Source organism: Hippoglossus hippoglossus, chromosome 15 (assembly GCF_009819705.1).
Source record: "Hippoglossus hippoglossus isolate fHipHip1 chromosome 15, fHipHip1.pri, whole genome shotgun sequence".
Taxonomy (NCBI): Eukaryota; Metazoa; Chordata; class Actinopteri; order Pleuronectiformes; family Pleuronectidae; genus Hippoglossus; species Hippoglossus hippoglossus.
The window spans coordinates 11,463,555-11,489,001 of record NC_047165.1 but is presented as its reverse complement, the minus strand read 5'-3'; the positions used below and the strand labels follow the sequence as shown (position 1 = coordinate 11,489,001).

The window sequence follows — 25,447 nt, the reverse complement described above, 5'->3', positions numbered from 1 at the left end:
GGGTCAGGAAAGAAACCAACTGAAACGAGTTTAACAAATATAATGAACAAGGAAGGGAATTAATATCGGGATTAAAAGATGAAAAGCTAAATATTACATTAGAAAATGTAGGATTTAGTGGCCATTTTCCACATATTCCACATTTTTACTTTGACAAACTTGTCCCAGGGCTTTCATCAGATCAACTTCATATTGAGATGAATGTCATCTCAACAAGATGGAGATATAAACTACCTCGAATTTCGTTTTTTTGTCACACCGTGTGACCGTGGCGTGGCGTCAAAGTTTGATTACACATTCACAGTCCCGCCCTGATCAGATCCATGTGTCAATATTCACTCATCATTACAGCGCCACCTGCTGGCGACAGGAAGTGACATGTTTTATACTTTGATGCACTGCTCCTGGCTGCTTTACAATATGCAGCTCAAAAGAGCTCAGTCAAGTCATAGGACCATGGTCAGAATTGTGACATTTCCTCAAACCGTGTAAACATTGAGGTGCATCCTTCGCCAAAGGAGACAATGTTGTCATAACTCCACTGTGCATTGTCCTATCACCACCAAACTTCTGTCTTATGATCAGAGTCCAAGCCTGAACAGCTCCATGTGTCAATATTTCCTCAGCGTCATAGCGCCACCTACTGATTCGCCATGAGACAGGAAGTACTTTGTAAATCCACTCTGCATTATCCAACCGGCCCCCAAATTCTCACCTATGCTCACAATCCTGACCTGAACAGCTCCATATATTAATATTAGTGCAGGGTCATAGCGCCACCTACTGATCAGTGTGAAAATTAAGTTGTTGTAACATTGTCCAATCGACTTAAAATTGCTCACGCTCCATCAGAGCCCCTACTTGAACAGATTTATTAGTCTGTATGTAATAATAGTGATGGCCCCACCTACTGGCAACAGGAAGTAAGCCTTGTTTTACAACTATTATTCGATTTACATACAATTTTCACCGTGTGATCTGCAATTGATATCGACGTCTCGTTAGCCGTGTGCCTGCTCGCCGATCGCTCTCTCCACCAACAACAACGTAGCCCTAGTTTTAGTTTCGTTTTGTGTGCTGCCAATCTACTGCTCCACACTCCAGTCTAGAAGGTGGCGGTAATGAAGAAGAAGAAGAAGTAAACCGAGAGAAGAAGAAGAAGAAGAAGCTGGACTCCAGGTTCCATGATTCCTTGCGGCCGACGGTTGGTCGGTGCGGTTGCAGGCGGGAGCAGGTTCCTGTCTGTTATTTAGATTTTAACGTTAGAGCTCTACCTCAGTCTGTTGTAGTGTCTTGTCTGTGGTTATGGACACACTTCCGGCTCCTCACCATGAGAAAAACCACAGAAAACCACGGCAACTTTCGGTAAGAAAAAACACGGACTTTGTTAGCGCGATGTTAAACTGTTAGCGTGTTAGCCTGCTAGCTAAACAGCGGACTTCCTGAAACAACGTCTTGCTAACATTTCATTATGTTTAGCCACACGCTGTAAAGTACAGGCTGTTATCTCTCCTGGGTCTGCGAGCAGGGCGGTTGGTGTTAGTTCCGAAAACCAGACGAGCACGGTGAAGTTAAAAAGTACAACGCAGCCTTATTCTGAAAAACACAAACAAACAACGATGTAAACACGTCCTCAACGCCAGTTTCATTGCTAGCATCGCCGAGCTAGTTTGCTTCTCAGTAGAATAAGCACTGCTGACACTCGCCGTTACCGTTGATGGTTTGTTATTGATTGAGGTTTTCAACTGACACAGCTTGAACAGTAGTGTCACGTTAAAACACATTCGCTGCTGGGACTCGTGTTGTTGAAGTGACGTTACGTGCTGTGACTGGTGGGCAGGCGAGAGGCATGTGTCGGCTTTTTGTTGGCTGCGATTAAAATACACCTCCGGCCAGGTTTCACGTCCCTGCGACATGTGTGTTTGATACATCGCGTGGTGACACAAACACAATGAACGGTCCCTCCTTGTCTTGCAGGACACTTGCAGAATACATGTCCCCGAGGAGTAAAGGTGAGTCAATTGTTTCTTTAGAAATAACCACACAGTATGTTTACTTAAAGTCAAAGTCATGGTGATGATCAGGGTGCATTTGATCTCGCAGTAAGGAGAAACCACCAAAAGCAAGCTGCACTACAAATGCAACAACCATGCTGGTTGTTCTACCTGCATGACTGTTGCCATGTTTGGTGTTTTGTTTGAAACTGTCAGAATTTAGTCAGAATTATAGTTATAGTAGTTTCGTCCATGCTATTTCTATCATTGAGTGCAAACAAAATTAGAATTGTATTTATCTGAATTACTATTTTAATACATTGACATGTCTTATTTGAGATGTCAAAATATTTTATTTAAATTCTTTTGAATTCTCTGATGTACTTCACTAAAAAACTAAACGAACGCAATATATATATATATATAATATAACATAACATATATTTGCTCTCTATATTTTGCAATTTTACCCTCTAAGGTCGTAAAGCCAACATTCTCCTTAAGAGTTGGCAGATCTGCCTGGACCTTTCCAGAAAGATTTGATTGTATGATAGTGTTGTATGAGTATGTTTCATAGTGGGTAGGAGTGAAATCTGTCACCTCCATGGGTGACCATCCGCACACGTTTCATCTGTACAGCACCATTAGGAGAATAGAGCCTGTCTCCTTCCACACATACTCACTTCTCTCCAAGCAAAAGCCAAGGTCAGGTTATAGGTAAAGTGCCAACTAGCAGTACATTGTAGCGTCTACACTCGTGAACTTTCATACTTAATTCAGATGCCCCTGACAGAGAGGCACCGACTCCAACTCTTTTGCATATTTCACTAGTGGCAAAACGTAAGGACACAATGTGATTTAGGAATTTGCATATTTATACTTAACTATCCAATAGGATGCGAACACCTCCAGGTAACATAGAGAGTGACAGCAATTCTAGCCATTAATGGATGTGCTGTTGGAATGGGTGACGCAGGGTGAAGGAGATATATTGGGATGCTGCGTGAGACATCTTCAGACTTGGTGTTGACAATTGCTCATGTTACTTTGTTAACGTTGGTATATTGTTCCACCTTCTGGTCTCCTTGATGCATCAAGTCAACATTAAACTCTTCTGCATAATACATCAGCTGCTGCCTGAGTTCTCCTTTTACCAGCTTCCAGAAAACCTCCCATCACATTTTTGAACCGAAACATTTGGTGCTAAACAGATTTCATCAATCCACCACGATCTTTGTCTCAGGCTTTGCACTGTAACTACTTGAATTTGATATTGTAAAAGGTTTTGGAACCCTGTGTGCTAAAATAATGAATGAGCATTTATTTGTAGTGACAGCATATAGCCCCAAGTATATGCGTTTCAGCTGCATTAATGTAACAGGAGTAATATCTTTGTGTCAGGCAGAACTACAAAGAAAAGTGTCAAGTGCGCGAGAGATAAGCCATAGCTGAAGGCATAATAGGCCCTTGAATGACAATCTCTTTCACATTTTGTCACGTTGTCTGTCTTTCAGTGAAGGACCTCACACTTCAGCAACATTCCCTACCCCATGACACGTCTTTTCACCAGGAGACTCCAATGAAGCCCTCTCAGATGCCTAACCAGCTTTCTCACCCACCACCCAAGAGAGGGTTGTCACTTCAGAGCCCTGAGCTGTACCAAAGGGAGAGATTGGGTCCACGTCAGCACTCTTCTCATCACCTGGGACCAATCCATTCATCAGACAGCCCAGCTAATGTTGGAAACCCAACAAATAGGCCCCATCACACGCCAAGGGACCGACTGGGTCCACCACAGCACTCTCCTCAACCCCCAGGGCCCTTCTGCTCATCACATTGTGTTCAAGTCAGCCCACCTGACAGTGACATGTCAGCGAATAGTCCACAGCCCTCGCCTCCTGGTGTCTTTCACCATGCTTCCCCTCAATTTATGAGAGATTTAAGCAATTACACTCTGTCCTTCCACATCAGGAGAGATGAATTATCTGAAGCCAAGGCCAGGTTGTCACATTCAGGAAGCAGAAATGTCATCAAGAATCAAGAATCAAACAAGGTATTGTTTTTCTTCTATGTGGCCACTAAAATCTGGTTTGGCTAAGTGTCTTATTTGTGACCTGTACATTCATGTGATGCTGCATTGTTTTGTACTCTTTTAGGCTCAATCCAGTGACATGAGGAATCCCGTACCAACTGCCCAGCTGCACAGGCGCCCAGTGACCCCATCACTGAACACCAGAACAGCTCAAGAAGTTCTCCCACAGCCCCTCTCAGACTCAGTGCCCCGGAGTCCTGCTTACAGCCACTCAACTCCACATGGCTACCAGCCTTCTGAGAATACCCACTCTTGTGAAAGAAGTAGTTGTTCCAGTCTATCCATCAGCCCTGCAGCCCCTTGCCAGGTTGAGTGTTTTACATGTTCAGTGAGCGTCTGAAATCAGTGTCATGTTGGTTTTCTGTTTGGGATGTGTTGTCATTTAGCAATTTCACAATCAGAAGGGATGATTGTATTCATTCCATTATCACAGATGCTGCAATGTTGTTTGCTTGGAGCAGTTTACTTAATGTCATGTGGATCAAAGAAAGTCTTATACAAGCAAGCAGTTAGCATTGATGTAGAGTCTGAAATAGGCTGGTTGGTCGGGCAGTCTGATACAAGTTTAAAGGCAGTTAAAGACTTGTCAGTTCACTGATACTTATTTTACTGGTCTCTTGAAAACATACCAGTGTGAACAGTATCTGTTGTTTTTAAATTGTCCGGTAAGCCAGATGTAACTCTGTCTTCATAGTATTGGATGCAAGGCAGAGGTTTTATTGCTGTTGAAAACTCACCAAAGGAAACCTGCTTCTGAGCTCTAAGACTTTGTTTTCTATTTTAGGACCAGCAACATAAAGAAACGCCTTCACATATAAAGTTAATTCCAGGTAAATTACTCATCTACTTATTTATACACAAATTCGTGAATGTGCATTTTTCTCCTTTGGTAATTAGAATAATAAGACTGTAGGTCTGTACACATTGCTTTCTACAATTTGTTTTTTTTGTACTGTTCACATGTAGATTCTTACAGCTCATTTTCCTACTTGTAAGCACTGCATTTGTTTCTTACTCATTTTTTATATTTGAATCGTTACATGGCTGATATCATTATCAAATAATCTGCTGATAATCCTCTTGAGTAATTGTTTTACTTTTAAAATGATGAAACAACAATGTTCATCGAAATTAACAACAGCCTCAGGTAATTGTCAAATGTCTTGTTTTTTGTGTCTATAACAGGACACTCAATTTACTGAAACAGCCAGCCCTTCATCAAAGGTCTTTCCTTCTTCACTTAAATTATTCATAAAAGTGTTGTCTCATGCTCTTTTTCTGTCTTTAGTATTCTACAGCTCATCATGGAAGAGGTGCAAAGAGATTGAGGACTGTGACCACAATGCCAAGAAACTGTGTCTTCCGGGTGGAAAATCTGGAAAAGCACAGACACCAAAACCCACTGTTAACAACTCAGTTAGAACTTCCCCAGTGTCTCCATCGAGGCCGTCTTCCGCCACAGAACTGCGATTTGAAACCACAGATAACCATCAGTGCTCAGAGCTGGCACGTGAAGAGCCATCTTGTTTGGAACTGTCGTCCACATTTGGAGCCACCCAGTCATCCTGTGGATCACTGTCACTCAAACCTTGTGCAAAGGGACGACCATCAATCGGGGCAAAGCAGGCATATATAAGTTCCACTCAGGATCCTATTTTGAAGTTAAAAGAGTTTAAGTCGTCTTCAAATCCCGCTGAAGAGAGTTTACAAAAAAATGGAGAGGAAAACAATAATACAAATAAATTGGGCTTTTTATTATCCCCTGAGGTTCCCCAAAGGCTCACTCGTAGTTTAGCTCATGTGCACCGCAGGAACTCAGTTTCACCAGTCAAGAAAGTGAGAAGCAAGACGCGCAGGAGCTCTCCCAAATCAGAATCAAAACCAAATTCAGGTTATGGTCGCTCGGCAGAACGAAATAAAATTGCCCGCTCGCGAAGGCCTGTTGTAACCCCTGACGATACAGTTGAGCTCTTTACCCCCGATCCCATGACTTATGTAGTCAGTGCTGCTCATAAGAGTGCAAAGCCCAAGAAAGATGGGGGAACGATTAAATCACCCACCTCAGAGAAAAGTTGTTCATCCAGCACTGCAGTAACTGGATCTTTGTGTCGTAAAACTCCAGAAAGTAGTTTTACTCATGCAGAGGACACCAAAATCTCTTCTTCAGGAGGTAACGCACAATTCGCCTTGCCCACTGTAGCTTTAGAGCGATTAAAACTTGAAAATATAGTCTCCTTTGGTTCTAAAGACAGGGAACTCAAAAACGGTTTTATCACTTCCTCAGGTAAGAGGCTCAAGGAAGAGCCTGTTAAATCTGGTGGGAAACGCACCTTAAAGACTGAAACTACTGCTTCCGAAAGAACGTCTATTTCACATTGTTCTCAGCCTCCACCCCTGGAGAGGCAGGAAAGTGAGGGGAATAGTAAGCAGGAAAATGAAGAGGATGCCGTAGATGTGGAACTGGACCTCGGCCTGAGCTTTGCATTAGATTTGGATGTAACCCAGAGCTCTCATAGCAGTGAGGAGGGGTCGCTGCTTTCCCTGCAGGAGATGATGAAGCATGCTACCAAGCTTCCAGATACGCCAGAGAAGGGAGCCTTCTTAGAGCCGAGTACACCCGGACATCACAGCAGCAAGTTAAAATTTGTAAGCTCCAAATACATGTCTTTATTGTACATCAATTTATGAAGGTGTGATTATCAGCTCTACTGTCTCTGTTTGGAGCTTAAATGTCATCCTTTGTGTTTCCACAGCTATTACCATCCTCCACAAAGCCAGGTCTCTACAAAAACAATCTTGATCAAATGCTGAAGGAAATAAACACCAATAAAAAGTATATTATTCTGTTGTTTTTACACCCATTACCTTTTCAATTTGAAATATAGTTGCTGTGAGGATTTAAATGTCCATGTTCTTTTTATCTATCAGAGCTAAAGAGATTGAGGTACAGCTCCTGACTGCATGTCAAGAGGACCTGTTGAGAATAGCTGAATATGAGACCGAAGAGAAACGGGAGGAGGGCATCTCCACTGAACAACAGTGAGACATGCACATTTGACCTTGTCATCAGGACACAGTCCTCGTACAGTAAAAACCTGTAATTTGCATTTCATCCTCATTTGTTTTCCAGGGAATTTCTGCAGCGCTACTCGCTGACGTCCAGTGCAATCAGGGATGTTCCCCCTGGAGAAACAGTGTTCAACATGGAGAAATTTGGTCAGATTTTCAACCAGGACACACTCCAGCTCCGACAATGCATGGTCACCCCGCAGGGGACAGCAAAGTACACTCTTCTCTGGTGAGCCATGTGTACATGTGAAGGGTCAGAGCAACATATTGTATCTTGACAACGAAAGACTTAATTTGATTCGCGTTCTCATTGTCCCAATGGAGAGATTCTTTATAATTTTAGTGACCCTCGGACCTCGTCTCGTGTCAGCTAAAACTTTGAACAATATTTTTGTCCAAATAAATCTTTAAAACTAGAGGACATTTTTGGTGATTCCAAGACCTTTCTTTAAGTTTTCACGTCACTGTCCGTCCCCTATTTCCACATAATTAATGTAAGAACAAACAATTGGCAGAGCACATTAATGCTCCCAATAGGATGAACCCATTTGGATTGACAATTTGACCTCGCCTTTTGGCAACCCTCAGCACAAATTCTATTTTTAACATCCACACTGGAAACACAAGTCAACAAACGTGTTAGCTCCCTCCAGCACTGTACAGTGGTGTATTTCTTTGGCATATATTTTGTTGTATTTACTAAGTAATGAATTCTTCATGTCTTTCTCTCTCGACTTACATTCCCCTCCTTCCTAACAGGTCCAGTCCTGCTCAACTGAGATTGCATGTGATGATTGGATTGTTCCAGGAAGCTTACAACTGTTCCTCGCCCTGTCCAGCTCAGATTACCCGTTTCCTGTTCAAGGTGGGCCCCACACACCTGTAGCATTTCATCAGTAGTGATTATTGTCTGAATGTCTGAGCGGTGATAATGATCGTTTGTTCAATGTTGTCAGATGATGTCAGTCCATAGTGAGAGGCTGGTATCCAAAAAGATACTACAGGCACTCTGTGACATCGCCTGCACTGCTGTTAATCAGATAGGTCAGTGTTCCCATCACCGTCATGCTTTTTGTATGTCTTCACTATAAGTTGATTAGACATGTTAACATGTATGTTTTTTTCTATGTGCATAATTCCTTAGTGAAAAATGGAAGCCAGGAGTTTAAACTGTGGGTTCCCAGTTTGGCTGATGTGACGCTGGTCCTAATGAATATGGGAGTTGCTTTTGTGACTCTCTTCCCATTCGAGAATCTGCAACCTCCATTTACAGAAGGAGATTTGCTGTAAGTAGCACTCTTGTGAATTTATTTGAAAAAAGTTGTAGGTCATGAATTCAGACCTTTCCAATGTCATTAAATTAACAAAATTCATCCATCCATTGCTGAATAGTTTCCATATATTTTCAAATTGTGTTTTTGCCTGAAATGCCTGCTCCAAATGTGTTAATTTCATTCAGCTGAATTTCTGTGTGTTTATGTAGGGAGGACATTTCTATCCAATGTGACATTGCTTCCAGCAACAAGGAACAGAGAACTGTCCCCGAGCACAACTACAACAACGTCTTGAAGGTAAGAAAATAGTTTACTATAATGTAGGTCAGAGTTTGACAGAGACCCCAAAACTGAACTTTAACTCAGATTATTCACTACTTGTTTTTTCCCCTGTGCTCTTGTCTGCAGTACTTGTCTTTCTGTATGGGCCTGAATCCACGGGCGTACAGCGACGACGAGCTGCTGCTGCTGCTAACTGTGGTGGGAAAGGTCTGCCTCGACACACAGCTCATCCTCCAGTCCAGTGTGGAGCTGTTTTCTCTACAGTATAAAATTGTCAACAACATCAGGGGCTGGGACACTATGGTCAGTGCTTATGTGCCACTGATTCTTTTGATTTGCGGAAATTTCCAGCAGATTGTGAGAATCACAGTTTTTATATTGCCATTGGAGTACAAGAATGTATGTCTGCTACAGTAATTGGCCTGCGTTATATTGCAGTTGCCTCTTGTGAATTTATTTACAGAGTTACTGACTTAATATTTATTTAAAATCTCTTTAGCTGCCCAGAATCTGTCAGGCCCTTACTGATCTGACGAAAGACCACCACAACATGTGCCTGCTCGTCCAACTGTTGCCTGACAACACGCGTGGAAAGTAAGTCTTTATATCCTTCTACTTTCTGATCACCTTGTCTCTATTACTTTTAGGGAGTATACTTTATTGCACTGTATTTATAACAGTGCACCATTAAAAGTAAAGATGTGTGTTGTTTATTTGTGAAGGCAGCTGCGTCAACATCTGAGCCTGTCTATGATCTCTAAGCTGTTGGATGGAAAATGCACTTCCAGACGTACAGGAAAAGACTTTCAGGTAATTTGTGTCAGACAGTTCCTTTTAGATGCCAGCACTTGAAATTTGTGACGTTACATTAACAGTTACTTGAAATCACTAAATGACTATTGCAACATAATGAATGTCTGGTGTTGTGCGTAGCTCTCCATGCTGAGGCCATACCTTCCCTCGATGCAACCATCCGCCCTTTTTCGAAGAATGCTGAACTCCTCCAGCATGGCTCAGAATGAAAAGGTGGACAAGGTCACACTTGACCAACAGGTGAGCACAGGGTTAATGCCTTAAGATTCAAAATGTTTGAATTATTTTTGTCTTGTCTTAATATCTTTTTCTTGTGTATAAATGAAGGATCTTATATTCACACAATCTTTTCTCATGCAAATGTATTTCTGTTTATTAATGTGTTTCAGTCCTACTACCTCTGCTATAGCCTTCTGACATTGACAAGTGAAGCCTCCAACTTTCAGTTCTTCCCAGCCCATCAGAAGGTATAATCCTTCCATATAATCTTCCATATTCTGTCTGATCTCTGTTGTTGGGAGAGCTGGAGGTTTAAATGTTGACTTATCTTTTTATTTATTTTTTCTGGCTCTCAGGGGCAGCTCCTCGCTCTGAGCTCTGAGCTTGAAACGCATATTAAGTGTGACATCAGAGAGAGCGAGAAATGTCTTTACCGGAGCAAAGTGAGTATGATTTCAAAAGGAACTTAAGAGTATTTCGATGTAGATCCAGATGTAATATAGACACATTTTCAATGGCTAAATTTATAAAAGAGTCTACTGCTGTTTGGTTTAAGCTTCCTGTCATAGCGTCTGGAATGAAGTTGAACTGCAGATCAAACAGGGTGATTGAGAATATAGCACACAGCTTGTGATCAATGACATTATATCCGAACATTGTAATATTCAATGACAATGTCTTTTGTTTTTGGGTATTAACAAATAATACTATAATATCTCTTTCTTTATTTATTTAAAATCTTTCTTCATAGCTGCGAGCATTCATCTGCCCGTCCCACATGCTCTCTCCCCCTCTGTCTCGCGCTAACATAAACACACTCACACACAGAAATAGTGTCATTGTACATATCTGTAAACTCAGACTAGGTAAAAACAACAGAATTTGTACAGTAAACTTGGTCAATGTTTGGAGGGTCGGAGGAGATGCCAGGGTGCGATAGGTTTGGCTCAGTTCAGTTGGCAGTGCACAGCACGTAGGATAGAGACACAGTTAGGAGCAGTACATTTCTGACAGAGCAGGTAAAAACTAAAATATAACTTTTTTTACTGTCCAAACATGCATGAAAACACTCAAAATGAATACTGTGGGCCTGATCTACTAAGACCCCAAATAAAGAGTGCTAAATGGCTTTGTAAATCACAATGCGTGTGCTAAATTAAAGTATTTGCATCTACTCCTCCCAATATTTTGCGCACTCGGGTAGAAACGCACCATATTGCATATTTATTAAAGCAAACATACTAACTGGACAACCCGTGTTGTTCTGTACGCAGTCCTCAGTGCGCACCAGTAGTAGATGAGCTTGCTTGTGTTTTTTCAGTTGATACCAAGTTTGCATAACCAAATTATTTAAACAGCATTTGTATATGAATGATCCCATGCTTTTTGATCCATGTAAAAGGTTGATCACCATATCTGTGATCACTCCATCTGGTTTCCACTGGACATAAAAAATGATTTCACTTTTTAAATCCTTGTCCTTATCAATAACAATGACATTAATAAATCATTGCTGGCCAAGTGTGGGTAGTGATTGTTTAAATGACCCTTTGCCTTTGAGATGTAGTGTGCTGCATTAATCTGTCTGACAACCTCTACCTTCCTGTTCCTCCTCAAGGTAAAGGATCTAGTGGCCAGGATCGACACCAAGTGGCAGATGTTGCTTCAGAAGATCAGGCCTCTCCATGTACAGTAACTTTATTTGTAGTCACACATACACACTCATACTTTATTTATATCTTACAATACTTAAAAGCAGACTATTTAAAGTCTTCCAATAAAAAACAACAAGTTTGTTTCTTATTTGCTATGCTGTTTTCGTCCACTAGGGCAAGCTGTATGACTACTGGCAACCTCCGCCTGTGGATACATTGGTCTGTAGACGAGAAGAGTGCAACAGTGATGATGGACAGGGAGTCGTGATTTTGGAGAATAAACAAGTTGAGGAAACAAACCAAGCTGAGGAGGATGAGGCCGTACTGATCGCTGAGGAGGATGAGGCCGTACTGATCACCGAGGCGGATGAGGCCGTACTAAACACTGAGGAGGAGCAGATCATGGAACTGGGTGAAACACATGGAGGAACCGAAGGACTCGAGCCCATGGATGAAAAAAATGAAACAAAAGAGGCAATAGAACCCGTTCCTAGGGAGTTGAACCAAGAGGTAGAAGATGACAATCTGGTTCATATGAGACAAACTTCTGACTATAACCTGGTATCAGCTTGTGATAAAGTCTAGAAGATATTTTTAAATTTTTCAAGGCTTTAATGGCTATTTTCTTAACAATATGCTCAATTTGCACTAGTACCTGTCCTCTGTGCCTCTGTTTAGTTTGATTGTTAATAAAAAACCTTTATTGTATATTTTTGAAGTAAATATTTTTTAGGAGAGCTCACAATGTTTCATCTGCATTTGGCAAATGCTGCACAATACAATTTTTTTTTTTACATTTGATGTACGTTTTTGTTTAATAATTTGTTACAGTGCTGCTGTTTTCAGATATTTAGCTGTTTATATTAATGTGTATAGTGTGTGTTTGTGAGTGCTTACAACATGTTTATTTGGAGAAACCCTGTTTTCCTCCAGCATTGTTAATTTGTCAAAATTCCATAATGTCTCAAAAACAGTATGTATGAGTGTCAATGTTTGTGTCTCCCAGTCTGAGTAATTTACTGAAGTTACTCTGTGTGGTAATATCCTGGAAATCAGATGGAAACCAAAAATATTTACAATGCAATGAAAAACATTCATGTCTCCTTTGTTACAAAGTCTGTGATGTTCATCACTGGCATGTTACAGTTATTTGTGCAGTGTTCAAAATCTTCTTGACCATGCAGTCCTTTGACTTAAAAACAGCTGCTAGTTCTCAGGTGTTATTGTTTTGTTACCTCCAGTAATTATCATAAAACTGCAGTTGGCCTTATTAGCAGCAAACTGGTCATAATTGTAAAAACAGACATTTCTAATAACAATGACTGTTTTTCTGTAAGCCACAGCGTTCACCACACCATGACTAACTTAATTTACACTTTGTATAATTGACAAATTAATGTTGACACATTTTGTTGATTTATTTTCACTGTTGAGTGTGTGTGCATGTTGATTTTTTTATTGATTAAAATATTTTTATATCTGTTGCCAAATGAAGAAAATAAACTTTATTTACATGTAACAGAATTCTGTAAGAAGTAATTATTGTATTCATAAATCTCTTAACATAAATACAATGAAAACACAGGTATATTTGTTGAAGCATCCACCCAAATCCAGAGGGCTAAATAGAGTGTCACTCAGTGAGTTCATACCTCTGCTGAGGCCCAACAGTCCCTGCATGGAGCCACTATTACATTCTCTCGATCCAGAATTTGATCTGCACCAAATTGCACACACTCGTAAATATCAGTCCTTATGCCCGATTTTAGAATCAAGATCAATTAATTATTCTCTGAAAAATCAATCATCTTCCCACAATGTTAGAGGAAAGTGAAGAAGAATCCTGGATGTGCCCCCTGAACCTGATCTGCACCAAACTTTTGTGGGGTCTTCTCTGGGTCATGCTTTACCTCTGCTACAAAGAAATGCAGACAAAACATAACCTACTTGGTGTTATACTCCACAGTCGTACTTTGAGCAAGCACTGAGACATTTTCTTATGTACAAATACTTTAAACATTGACACACTTTTCCATTATGTGACTAACTGTTTCCTCTAATCAATGATGTAAATAGTGTTATTTTGTTGGTGTGTTCAGTTACACGCCGCATCTATTGCACTTCTGTCTGTCCTGGGAGAGGGACTCCTCACATGTGGCTCTCTCCTATGTTTTCTCCCCTGTTAATGTTTTTTTTTGTGTTAGTTTTACCTTACTCTTGTTGAAGGTTAAGAGCAGAGGATGTCCCACCTTGTTAAGCCCTGTGAGTCAAATTGTGATTTGTGAATATGGGCTATACAAATAAAATCTGATTGATCGATTGATACAAAACAGACGGAGATTGGGATTCTGACATTTTCTCACACAAGATGTAGTCTGCTAAATTAACTGCTTTTTAAAGAAATAGCACGATATAAAAATGGTGGTTTGCTTTAGGCAGTTTATGGACTTGGGTACAACTCATTTGCAGATATTATTGGATATTTAAGAAATATATATCTTGCTAAAAGGAATCCAGTGTTAAAGTGGCTGATTTCAAACGGTCCATCTCAGATACAATCGATGGTCACAGGGAGGTTAGAGTGAAGGAGGAACTCACTCAGACGAACAGAGGACGACTGTTCCTGAAAAGACCGTCACCCTCCTGTCTTCGACGAGGTCCGCTCTTTTTTCTTTTTTTTTTTTTTAATCCGCTCGTTGTTGGTTCGTTCCACTCCGCCCCGATCTCCCTGGGTTGCTAGGCGACGGTAGTCAGGTGACTGTCTGCAGACAGAACATGGCTGACCTGTCAGAAGACCAATGAGGGAAAGGCCATATTTAGCATAATCGATCTCGTTTCTTTACGTCGTGTGTGAACACAGTCGAGCGTCGTGGGCAGCAGTCGATTCAAGGTAAGAATGAGCGCGCGTGCGCTGCGGTGGATTTATTATTCTGCGTTAACTCTCAGCGGCGGGAGCTAACGTCAGGGTTGGCTAGCTAAGTGGAGCTAGCTGCTAGCCAAACAGTCCGCCGCTCTCTCCTTTCAGACGCAGCTCTGTTCGAATGCTAAAGCTAAAGGGAGGAAATCGCATCCCAGTAACTTTACACTGACTCAACAAGTTGTCCTTCGCTCGCGTGTAAGCGTGTGTGGCCAAAGCCAAAGCTAGCTTGTTGTGTGTGGCAGGAAAACAACGTTAGTTTGGGGGAAATGAAACTAGCTTGTGCTATTCACTATCTACAGAGAGAGAGAGAGAGAGACGGTCTCCATGAGAGCAGGAAATCAGAGGACTAGATCTGAATGTATTCTGTCATCAGTTGGTCCAGTGACCTACAATCTGGTTTTGAGGGAAGCCAAGTTTGTTTGTTTATCACATTTCAACACCAGGGTAATTTAAAGTGCTTTACATGATATATAAAAGGCATCATGACAACTTGAGAGATCACATACACTTCTATTAAGAATGAGACAGTAACATACACAGTATTGTAAACTTGTTGTACAGCAACACATGATATATTCACATAGCGAGCTGCTGCTGCTGCCGCTGCCACCGTTTGCTCTCTCCAGAAACACTGAGGTGAATGATCTTCTGGCTGGTTTATTTATTGGAACAGAGGGCAGTAGTTCTCACAGATTGTTCTTCAGTTGGAGGCTAATTTGTCTCTTGTTTGGCCTTGTTCATGTCCCAGATTCTATGGAGAAATGCCACCGTCCCTTCCCAGAGTAATTTCAGTTTCTGGAGCAGCTCCATCACAACATTTTATGGTTTGGCCCTTTGGCAATAACTTTGTGATTTAATATTGCAGAAGACGGCTTGTTATGTCCACGTAATGTTTTCTAAATGTTCTCCAATTCATTCAGTATAATTCAGTCTCTCAGCTAAAGCAGAAACTGGTAAAAAATATAAAGATTATAACAGATATGTGGGCCACATCAGAAGAAGTTTAAAAGCCCTTTCGAATCGTTCATGCCATTAATGACACCATGTGATTTGATTGCAGATGAGCGGGTTGCCAGAGGGAATGGCAAATGGCCCACGCCGGAGTGAACACTTCGGGGAAGATGCTCAGATTTGGGAGAGACCCTGGTCTCTCGAAGAAATGCGACAGAGCAGTGCCAGTTGGTCTTTAGCAGCTGATTCAGGGGTAAGTCTGAACATCTTCCCCAGCTTTGATGGAAGCCAAGTCAAATTGATTGTCTCTCTCGCATGGTCAGAGAAATGCCGCAGGATCTGTATTTTTAGAAATCAGAGTAGCTGAGGGGATTGTGAAATTGTGTCCTGCTCTGGTGTGATGAAAGTAACTGTGAAAATGATACTGTCTCAATAGCAGTTTTTTTATTTTTTCCTTCACAGCTCTTCCTGTTTCTTCAAGACTTTTCCCAGAGAATGCTGTCAAAGACTCATGAGATTGAAAAGCAGCTGGACAGTCTGATCCGGGACACCAAGGCCACAGACAGCTGCCTGCACTCTGTCTTTAATGACTTTCTCATGCTCTCCAACACGCAGTTTATAGAAAATGTAATGTATTTTATTGAAATATTTTATTTTACTTTGGCTTTACTTTTTTGACTAAAACTTTGACAATTCGCACAGAAAATACGGGACATCAAAAAAATCTAACATCTCTCTTGTTTGTGTCCTGTTGCAGAGAGTTTATGATGAAGAGGTGGAGGACAGTGGGCCGAAGCCTGATGCTTTGGAGAAACAGCCTGAACAGGTACACAGAATTCATTCTTCCTCCTCTAAACATTTACTGGCACTAAAACACAGACCGCTATCACTGAATATAGCATTTAGGTATTATTATTTCCAGGAAACCATGTTGTCACAGTACCCACAAGTCTTGCATTACCCTGTCATTTATCTTTTCCCCTCAGGAGAAGACTCGAGAGCAGAAAGAGGCAGAGTTGATCCCTAAGATGCAGGAAGCTGTGAATTATGGTCTTAAAGTACTGGAGTCAGCCTTCGAGCATCTGGACATTAAAGCAGGAAACTCTGACTCCGAGGACGAGGAGGCCACTGACAGAGTGGAGGCCATCCTCGAGCCCAAGGTGTGCTCTCGAGCTTAAAGTAGCACAGATTACTGCAGAAATACACGTGGTAATGCATCTTTCCATTAGTGTACTTCAAATTCTTTGTCTGTTTTTGCTTTTGTTTTTAGGATCTTTATGTGGACAGGCCTCTTCCATATCTGATTGGTTCCCAGGCTTTCATGGAACAAGAAGACGTTGGACTTGGTGACCTCTCAAGTGATGGTAATATACCTCCTCGCTGTACCTCACCATCAGCACTCACACAACATAGTGTTAATTTGTAAATGTGTGTGTGTTTGATTCTTTCCAGAAATGTCAGTTGACAGTGACAGAGACAGTGTGATCGAGAGTGAAGATGGCAAAGAAGCGGTTGTAAGACCATGTTTCTTATTCTTTCACAATATAAGAATTTGATATCTGCATCTTCATCAAGAAAATTAAAAACCTAATTAGTTTTTTATTTATTTGTTTTACAGCATTCCGATGAGGATTTCGATCAGGAGGAAGTTGAAGTTCACAATAATATTAAGAAGGTAAGCCTGATACCAGCACGCCAATGAAAACATTTAAACTGAAAAAGATTCTAATTTTAGTTTCTCCTCACAAACTCTGCTAGAAATCGTCCATGTTGAGTTACGACGAGGAGGATGAGGAGGATGAGGACGAGGACTCTGACATATTTGGAGACTCGGACAAGGAGGAGGATGATGATGATGATGACACAAAGGTATTTATTTAGAGATATTCTTTTAAGGGGTGTATTTGTCATTTAAGCCTGAAAACATTCAGATATGTCGCTGGGAAACGAATATACTGTGGTTGTTTTTATCACATTCAGAACACAGGCCCACCATCCTTTGCTGATGAGCTGGCAGCTCGAATCAAAGGTGAACCAGTCAAAAAACCGGAGGGAGATCGTGCATGTAAGTCCCCTTGATTATAAAACAACTTGTGGTTTATCATGTTATTTCACTGTGATTTTTCATTTGTTGTTCCTCCCACTCCTCATATGTAGTTTAAGTAAAAGTCGAACCACAGATTTTTACGTTTGGGATTTACACTGAAAGCATTTCAGGTCTGAGTGCCATCACTGCATGTGCATGTTTATGGATATTTTCTTTCCACCATATCATGGAAGCACTGGCATCTAAGAAGAAAAGTAAAGTCAGAAAAGAAGCCAAGCCTTCAAAGTCACAGGGTAGGACTTTCATTCATCATCAGTGCTATTCACACTTCTTGTTCAACTTTGCATCAGTTATCTCCACAACATGCCTGTTTTTCTTAGCGTGCTGCTCAATACTGTTTATGTGCATTTCAACAGCAGCTGAAGACGACAGTGATGACATGTTTAAACCACCAAAGATGGATTACGATGATGACGACGACGACGATGACGAGTTCTCTCCATTTGGAGCAAAAAGTGGCCTCTTCAGTGGAGGGAAAGGCCTGTTTGACGATGAGGATGAGGTCAATTAAACTAAATGACTTTCAGTGCTTCCTCTGATTCAGTCTTAATTCAACACAACATAAACTCTATTGAATGCAGCCAGATTTGAATTTATGTTCTATTATGTTCTACCATGCAGGGTGATCTTTTCTCTGATGCACCAAAACCTTTTGTGTCTGAAGAGACAAAGGTGATGAATGAAAGCACAAAAGGCAAAACTCTAACTGCAGGTAAGACAGCATTACAGATAACATGTGTACAGACATACAGAAAAAAGTGGACTAGCAGATTGTCACCTAACTTTTCTTTACTCTCTAAGAATCTGCCAAACCTGGAAAGAAGATTCCAGCAGGTGCCGTTCAAATATTCCCAGGTAGTAGCAGCAGTCTCTTGTGTGACAGCTAATGTCACTTTAAAAAAAATTGCTGTGTCTTCCTGAAACAAATCAAATGATTTCCTCTCAACAGATAACAGCCTGTTCAGTTCAGGGAAGGACTCTGATTCTGTGGAGAGCAAGGAGAACGGAACTCCAGTTCCTAAGACCAGTGCTCCTTCCAAAGCAGTTCCTGCAGGAGCTGGTGTTGGTGGAGGACTGTTTGATGATGAGGAGGATGACTTTTTCAATGGTAAAGGTTTGTAAGAATGACCTCAATCGCGCAAGAATCCAGGTTCAGGTGGGATCCTCACCCTTATTATTTCATGTTTTTCCTTGTTTCTTAGCTGGAAAAGAGAAACCCAAACCCAAGAAGGCTATTGACCTTTTCGATGGAGATGACGAGGATGTTGACATATTCGGTAATAAGCACAGTGCACCAGTTCCAGCTCCGAGCAAGAAGGAGGCTGTCGTAGAGCAGGCAAAACCTCCTGAGAAGAAGGTAAAGATCAACATAATAACATTTAATTTGGTTTATTTACACAGTGTTCTGTGGCTTGTTGAAGATTCCCTACGTTCATAATCCATTGTTATGTTTAGATGCCAGCTGGGGCCGTCTCCATGTTTGGTCCTGGGACTAAAAGTTTGCTCAGCGAGGCTCGGAAAAAGCGACAGCCATCGACCAGCGAGGAGTCTGAGAAGTCTGAGGTCTGAATGGATCATTGCGTAACAATATGCTCCTCACAAAATCCAATTGGGTTTGTTTTTACTGGCAAAATGGCAGTTTTTGACCAAACAGGACCCCACTGTGGTTCAGTAATTGGCAGTGTGTGCAGGTTATCTAGCTTGAGGTTTTGCTCTACACAGCTGGCCACACTGTATTGACATAGTTACACAAATATTAGTGTAACTGTGTTTATTTTTTGGTTTTTGAGGTTGTGCTTGTTCAAACAGTAACTCACAAGATCAGTTATCGGGCGTGGATGCCGATAAACAATCTAGTCGCAGTCAGTTCATGATGATGTTGGCTCATAGTCAAGTGCAGCCTGAGAAAAAGCCTGATTTAATTTTGGAGTACACTGCTAGACTTTATTCCTGTTGACACTTGCTCCACACCAGCATTAAAACTGTAAATTAGATTTTAGGAAGATGTTTATATTAAATTAAATTTTCATTAAATCTTTCTTTTTTTTTCAGAATGGGCCCACACCGGATGTTGGGAAAACTGCTGTCAAGCCGTCTCCGAACCCCAAGACCAGAGGTCTCTTCTCTGATGATGATGATGAAGATACAAAAGTAAGGCTTCTTAACTTTACTGGGAGAACATCTATAACTGACAATCCAGATTTTATTTACACTATAAATGTGTTTGTCTTCTGCAGGTCTTTCCAACGATTCCTAGAAGTCAATCTAAACCTGAACCTACAAGTCAGACCAAAACCAACAAGACCACTTTGTCTTTTTTTGATGACGAGGAAGAAGAGGTGAAAAAACTTACCAACATTTAAAACACTTGAACAAAACTGAATTGAATGTACATTACTAAAATCTGGTTCTTCATCTTGCAGGATCTGTTTGCATCTGCAACTAAATCTAAGCCAAAACCTAATCAAGCTAAAGCCCCCACACTGCAGCCCACTAATACTGTGTCCAGCTCCCTCTTCAGCGATGATGAGGTATGACATTAAAAAAATATTTTTTCTCTGCTGCTTGAATTTCATTGGTAAAACATGATGGATGATTTATTGGATTGACAGGACCAGTGGATCAGTTCCAAAAGTAATGCTACAAAGCCTGAGTCCAACACAGTAGGGTTAAAGCCCAGTGCCAGCGCCCCCTCCAGTCTCCCCAGTGCCAAAACATCTCATAAGGGCAGCCTCTTTGACAACGATGAGGAAGATGATCTGTTTGCTCCAACAAAAGAGTCAAGGTATTTACAGTATTAATGATTTTGTTCATTCTAATGGCAAAACACATGTTTCTTTTTTATCAATCCTCCTGTTCTCTCTTTTCATATAGTCAGAAAAAGCCTCACAGAGTTGCGCTCTTGTTTGAAGATGAGGGTGATGATAATGAAGAAGATAAAGGATCCTTCTTTGGCAATAAACCTACTGTCAACACAAATACTGCAACACCAGCTGCTGCTAAAGTGAGTGCAACATTTTATATTTTATAGTTCACAATTGTCATGGAAAACAATCATGGTTTGAAGATTGCATAGAGAAGTGATTTGATCTTTTTTTAATAGACGGAAAAATACCAAATTCAGACTTTGTCGCACCACTTTATTATTTAAATAGTGATAATTCATTCTTTAGATTGATTATTTTCGCATTATCTCCCACACTGAGGTTCAGTTCTTTTAATACTTGTATTTTTCAGACACCTGAGGTCCCCTCTCAGTCATCCTCCCAATCACAGAAATCAGAGGAGGTCCCAGTTTCTCGGACGGTGGCAGAGGACAAATCTCCACAGCCAGAGAAGCCAGATGCAAAGACTCCTGAGCTACTCCCACCATCAGCAGCAGTGTTGGTGAATAGTGAAGTTAAAAAGAAGCCCGCTGGAGCTGTCAGTCTCTTTGGAGGCATTAATGTTCTCGACAACAAGAAGACAAAGAACTTGTTAGATGAAGATGAAGGTGATGACGACTTCCTCTCCAAAGCGAGCCCACCACCACTCGTTAAGAAGGAGGACAAGGAGGAAGAGAAAGCCATGACAAAAACTTTTAGTCTGTTTGAAGATGAGAATGAAGATGAATCCAGTTGGAGCGATCCCATTTTCACTAAACCTACAGGTGGAAACACACAGAAGGTTTGTATTTACAGTGAACTTGAGAATAGTATGCAGAGTTGAAGTAGTTTCTCCTATAGTCGAGATATTAAAATAAGTGTCACATTTGTACAGCCCACAGAAGAGCGACCACAGACAAAGAGCACGGGTGTGTTCCAGGACGAGGAGCTGCTGTTCAGTCAGACGCAGCAGAAGGACAATGACCCAGATGTTGACCTCTTTGCCACCTCAGGGAAAGCTGCGGTCAGTATATCAGATAGTCATACCTGTTTGTATACATGTTTCTTTTCTCTTTACACGTTACATGTTTAACTCAACGTCATCACTTGTTGGTAAGAATATGGGACTGTATTTACCTTTCAGAGCTCCAAGCTCAGCTCAGGGAAGCCAGCAGCAGAAAGTCTGTTTGCAGACGAGGATGAGGATGACCTCTTCAGCTCCACCAAGCCAAAAGCTCCACCTCCGGTAGCAATTTGATTATTTTTGGTTGTTAGAATTAGATGGAATCTTGCTTCCCAGCTCCATATAGAAACATCATCTTTCTCTTGTTTTTCCTCTACATTTTTATTTACTGAAGATTGCAGAGAAACCCGGTAAACCTACTGATAGAGCTCCGCTGGCAAGCCCAGAATCTGTGTTAGAGATTCAGGTAAGTCTGCTGTCACCACATAATGTCTTCAGAAGTACTTTATTTTGACGCCATGAACACACTTACCTATGTGCTCGTGTGGATTTCATTTAGAAAAATATTTTGCTTTGGTAAACACATCTACCTCATAATTTACTGCCATTTAAAACATGGTAATGTTTGTTCATTAACCCAAACAATGCCTTTTTATTGGATTGAATTTTTGATCCTGCTGTAATGTGACTACACAGAAACCTGCTCCAAGCCCTGTAAAACCTAAAGATTCCTCATCAAGGATTGGGAAACTTCAAGTAATTTTTTAATTTCATTGAATCAATAGTCTTCCTTCTCTAACATTTCACTCTGATTCCTCCTGAGGACAGACTTTCCTAATCCCTCATTCAATTTCTCTTATAAGGTTTCTTTTCACGTTCCAGTTTAAAACCTTTGGCTATGACTCCGCAGCATGGCTATCAAAATGAAGATAATTCTCTATTTTGATTTTGCTTCACAGGAAGAACTTTCTCGCTCTTTCTTTCAGTTTCATTAGATGTTACTCTTGCATCTTGGTCTTGCCTCATTTCTCTCCATAGTTCTGGTTTCTTCATTTTTCTCTGAATGATCTGCTCCATGGAACCACACTGAGAAGCTCTATGAACAGAGAGTAGCTGAAATGTAGTTTTGAGTGATATAAATGTAAGATATCTTGATTAGAAAATCGATTTAATTAGTCTTTGGTCCACACTCAGGATCCATGGTGTCTTTTTCGTCTTGATAAATATTTATACTGGTGCATCTGTGCATTTTACATTCAGGCAAATCTGAAGATCAACCCTGTTGCATTGCTCCCTGGTGCTGCCCCCATTAAGCCAGGGGCCATAAATGTTCTCCCTGGCATGGGCCCCAGCTCCTCCTCTGGGGTGTCCAGCTCCAGCCTGAGTCCCAGTCCTGCCTCGACTCCTGCAGGACCCCAGATGGACAGTGAGGAAGGAGTGAGCTTTGAAACCCCGATCCAGGTTACAATGCTGCAGAGCGCACATAAGGTAGACCTCTGATTCCTTGTGTATAATATCTGTTATCTTGGATTCTTTCTGTTGAATTTCATCTCTTGCTAATCTTCCGTCACGCAGGGTCGTGCCAAAGGTGCGGTTCATCGCAGACCCCAGTCCAGAACGGCGAGACAGCAAGCTGCCCAGAGATCTGTGGGGGATGAAGAGGCGACCAAGAGTGGAGATGTTCCTGCACCAAACCCCAGTCCATCTGGCTCAGTCTTACCAGACAAATCCAGCCAGAAGCGAGCCAGTCCGACACTACCTAACTCATCTGCACCTACAGCCTTGCCCACCTCCTCATCTTCTCAACCTTCACTCGCTGAAATCTCCCCCAGACCCTCTGTACTCACGTTGCCAGTATCTACAGACACTGGAAAGAAAGACTCTGGTAAGAGCAGCCTCAGTACCAAGGTGTTGCCGTTGTCTGGCGAGGATGACCTTTTTGGCTCCGATAGTCTGTTTGAGGCCCCTTCAGTCACTAACACACCCTCCACCAGAGAAACCACCAAGATGATACAACCTCAGGCCAGTAGTGGGGTGGGACAGAAGAAGGACAACGACAAAAGCACATTCCCATCCATTTTTGATGGAAATACAGATGACCTTTTTCAAAAAGTCAAACCTAGGTCGACTACTAAGAAAGCCAAGGCGTCGTCCTTCTTAGAAGATGACAATGATGATGACATCTTTGGAGTAAGCAACAGCTCCACTCCCTCGTCCACCAGTAGTAAAGAAATCAAGAGCAGCAGTAGTTTTTCAAAGCAGGACATCTTCCAGGTATCTTTGTTTTACATCGACAGTAATACGATCAAGTTTTATCTGCGCCATCATAATTTGTTCTGTTACGTTTCCTAATTGGCTGATTTTTCTTCTTTTTTTTTGGTCCTCAGGATGAAGTAGCCACTGTGCCTAAAGTTCACAAGAAGCACAAAGAGAAGCCCCTTGATGCCAGCTTGTTCGACGACGACATAGACATTTTTGCTGACCTTATGGACACTTACAAACCAAAACAGAAATCCAAGACAAAGGGAGAGGCCAAGTCGATATTTGATGATAACATGGGTAAGAAATAATAAAATGCACGCAGGCATTTGTGTATTTTAATGCACACTTTTCATCCCGTCTATCCTGTGGTCTACCTTTTTTAAGCCTGCCATATTTAACCAACTATTTTCTCTCTGTTCTTAAAGATGAAATTTTCTCGCCAAGCACAGTAAAACCAGTGACAAAGGCTCCCAATAAATCAAAGAAGACGTCCCCATCACAGGAGACCAGTGCAGCAGCAGATTCCAGCGACATATTTGATGATCCACTTAATGCTCTTGGTGGGAACTGAACTGTTGTCTCTGAGTAGCCCGATTTGTACACTTGTGGAATGTGGATACATCTTTTTGTCATTTGGATCGCTTACAGATTGGAAGATCAATATACTGTTAATAGAGTATTTATTCATATAAATCCATATAAATACTGTGGCTTATCTTTTTGGCAGACAAATGAAAAAAGATTCCAGTCATCTTCTGGCAGCATTGAGAAAAATCCTTGTGGAATCAGATCTTGTTATGTAAGAGTTATTATATACTGTTAATCTTTATTTTACATGATAGCACTTTATAAGCATACTGTATGCTTAGCCTCAAAGCCTGCAGAAATTAACAGTAAATTGTTTTGTTTTTTGATTATGTTTATCCTTTGGCTCTGCCTTGTTGAGATTCCATGTCTTTGGGTTTGTTCCATATCATGGTTATCAGAAATCAATGTGTTTACTTACTGTCTTAGGCATTTTGACAATGTTTTTATTAATAAGAAATTCATCAGTTTCTTAACTTTGGCTGTGATGAAAAAGGAAATTCATTTTTAATAACTAAAAAGGAAACATATTTTATGCTTTTTTGAAATGTGTGTGATTATTTCTGACTTGTTTTCATGCGCACTCTGTCTGTCTAGACTTGGATATTGATCAGTATTTGATATGAGCAGGGAGCTAGATCCAAAGAAATTGAATTTTGGATCTGAGTCAGTAGCACATCGTCTGTTTCATTCTTTTTGCTGTGGTTAGTAGTAATACTTTTCTCACATATAGGATTGAAACTTTTTTGCTGACAAGGCTTTACAAATTGACAACAGACATTTTGGACAGAGGCATTATTTTATATAGAGTTTATGTTTTAGTCTGCATTTGTCCATCTGTAAATTCGTTATGAAGATTATGCAAAAACTATTTGATGGATTACCATGAAACTTGGTGGAAGGATTTTTTGCAAATCCAGATCAGGGGACAGATCCAATTGACTTTGAAGTCACTTGACTTCACAACATTTGTATTCATTTCTCAGAGAATAACATGTGGGTCTAAATGAAAAAAAGCAGTTATGTTTAGAGGACTGATATTTATGAGTGTGTTCAGTGATCTAGTGAGTTTAAATGTGGTTTCATACGGGCATTGGTCCTTCTGTCTGAAGGAAAGGTTTGGACTTTGATTGATCATATTAGAGACTGCTCAGTTCTGTTTTAGGATTAAGTATTTTTACATTTATTATTTACTTCTACACAGAGCATTGATGTATATGTCTTAAGTCAAATGATTGCCCCCTGAAGCCTTTTAATTACTAATGAGGGACTATTTTTTGTACCAATTAAGCCACAGATTCTTTGAGGGGTTTTAAAGCCTGATATTTATAGTCAGAATGACAGATGTATGCAACATTGTATTTGTGTGCATCATATGTTATATCATACGACTTCC

The 25,447-nt window shown here is 40.9% G+C and overlaps 2 protein-coding genes across 10 annotated transcripts; both read left to right on the top strand.

Annotated features, from left to right (window-relative positions):
- The first annotated feature begins 971 nt into the window (after nt 1-971).
- On the top strand, nt 972-12,131 carry slf2 (SMC5-SMC6 complex localization factor 2). Of its 5 annotated transcripts, XM_034608341.1 has the most exons (22): nt 1,156-1,365; nt 1,897-2,012; nt 3,509-3,863; nt 3,966-4,047; nt 4,151-4,393; nt 4,871-4,916; nt 5,375-6,732; nt 6,840-6,919; nt 7,015-7,125; nt 7,217-7,384; nt 7,915-8,020; nt 8,112-8,199; nt 8,300-8,441; nt 8,639-8,726; nt 8,838-9,014; nt 9,211-9,305; nt 9,434-9,521; nt 9,645-9,764; nt 9,914-9,991; nt 10,100-10,186; nt 11,362-11,430; nt 11,573-12,131. In XM_034608341.1, the coding sequence occupies exons 1-22, from the start codon at nt 1,331-1,333 to the stop codon at nt 11,981-11,983; spliced, it is 4,143 nt and encodes a 1,380-aa protein (XP_034464232.1). In that variant the 5' UTR covers nt 1,156-1,330; the 3' UTR covers nt 11,984-12,131. The 5 variants fall into 5 exon arrangements, with proteins under 5 accessions (XP_034464230.1, XP_034464231.1, XP_034464232.1 ...); XM_034608339.1 differs by having other exon boundaries at nt 972-1,365; nt 1,978-2,012; nt 3,509-4,047; XM_034608340.1 differs by having other exon boundaries at nt 1,144-1,365; nt 1,978-2,012; nt 3,509-4,047; nt 7,217-7,369.
- Nucleotides 12,132-14,142: 2,011 nt separating this feature from the next.
- washc2c (WASH complex subunit 2C) lies at nt 14,143-24,595 on the top strand. Of its 5 annotated transcripts, none has more exons than XM_034608333.1 (31): nt 14,143-14,288; nt 15,379-15,522; nt 15,732-15,896; nt 16,027-16,095; nt 16,256-16,429; nt 16,540-16,633; nt 16,722-16,783; nt 16,888-16,944; nt 17,028-17,138; nt 17,250-17,334; nt 17,550-17,609; nt 17,736-17,878; nt 17,998-18,088; nt 18,178-18,231; nt 18,326-18,484; nt 18,579-18,733; nt 18,832-18,939; nt 19,429-19,527; nt 19,614-19,715; nt 19,800-19,907; nt 19,989-20,161; nt 20,251-20,380; nt 20,614-21,042; nt 21,136-21,264; nt 21,385-21,486; nt 21,599-21,670; nt 21,901-21,960; nt 22,465-22,692; nt 22,780-23,478; nt 23,592-23,763; nt 23,892-24,595. In XM_034608333.1, the coding sequence occupies exons 2-31, from the start codon at nt 15,379-15,381 to the stop codon at nt 24,035-24,037; spliced, it is 4,380 nt and encodes a 1,459-aa protein (XP_034464224.1). In that variant the 5' UTR covers nt 14,143-14,288; the 3' UTR covers nt 24,038-24,595. The 5 variants fall into 5 exon arrangements, with proteins under 5 accessions (XP_034464224.1, XP_034464223.1, XP_034464226.1 ...); XM_034608332.1 differs by having other exon boundaries at nt 17,733-17,878; XM_034608335.1 differs by lacking the exon at nt 17,550-17,609 and having other exon boundaries at nt 17,733-17,878.
- Nucleotides 24,596-25,447: the final 852 nt, after the last annotated feature.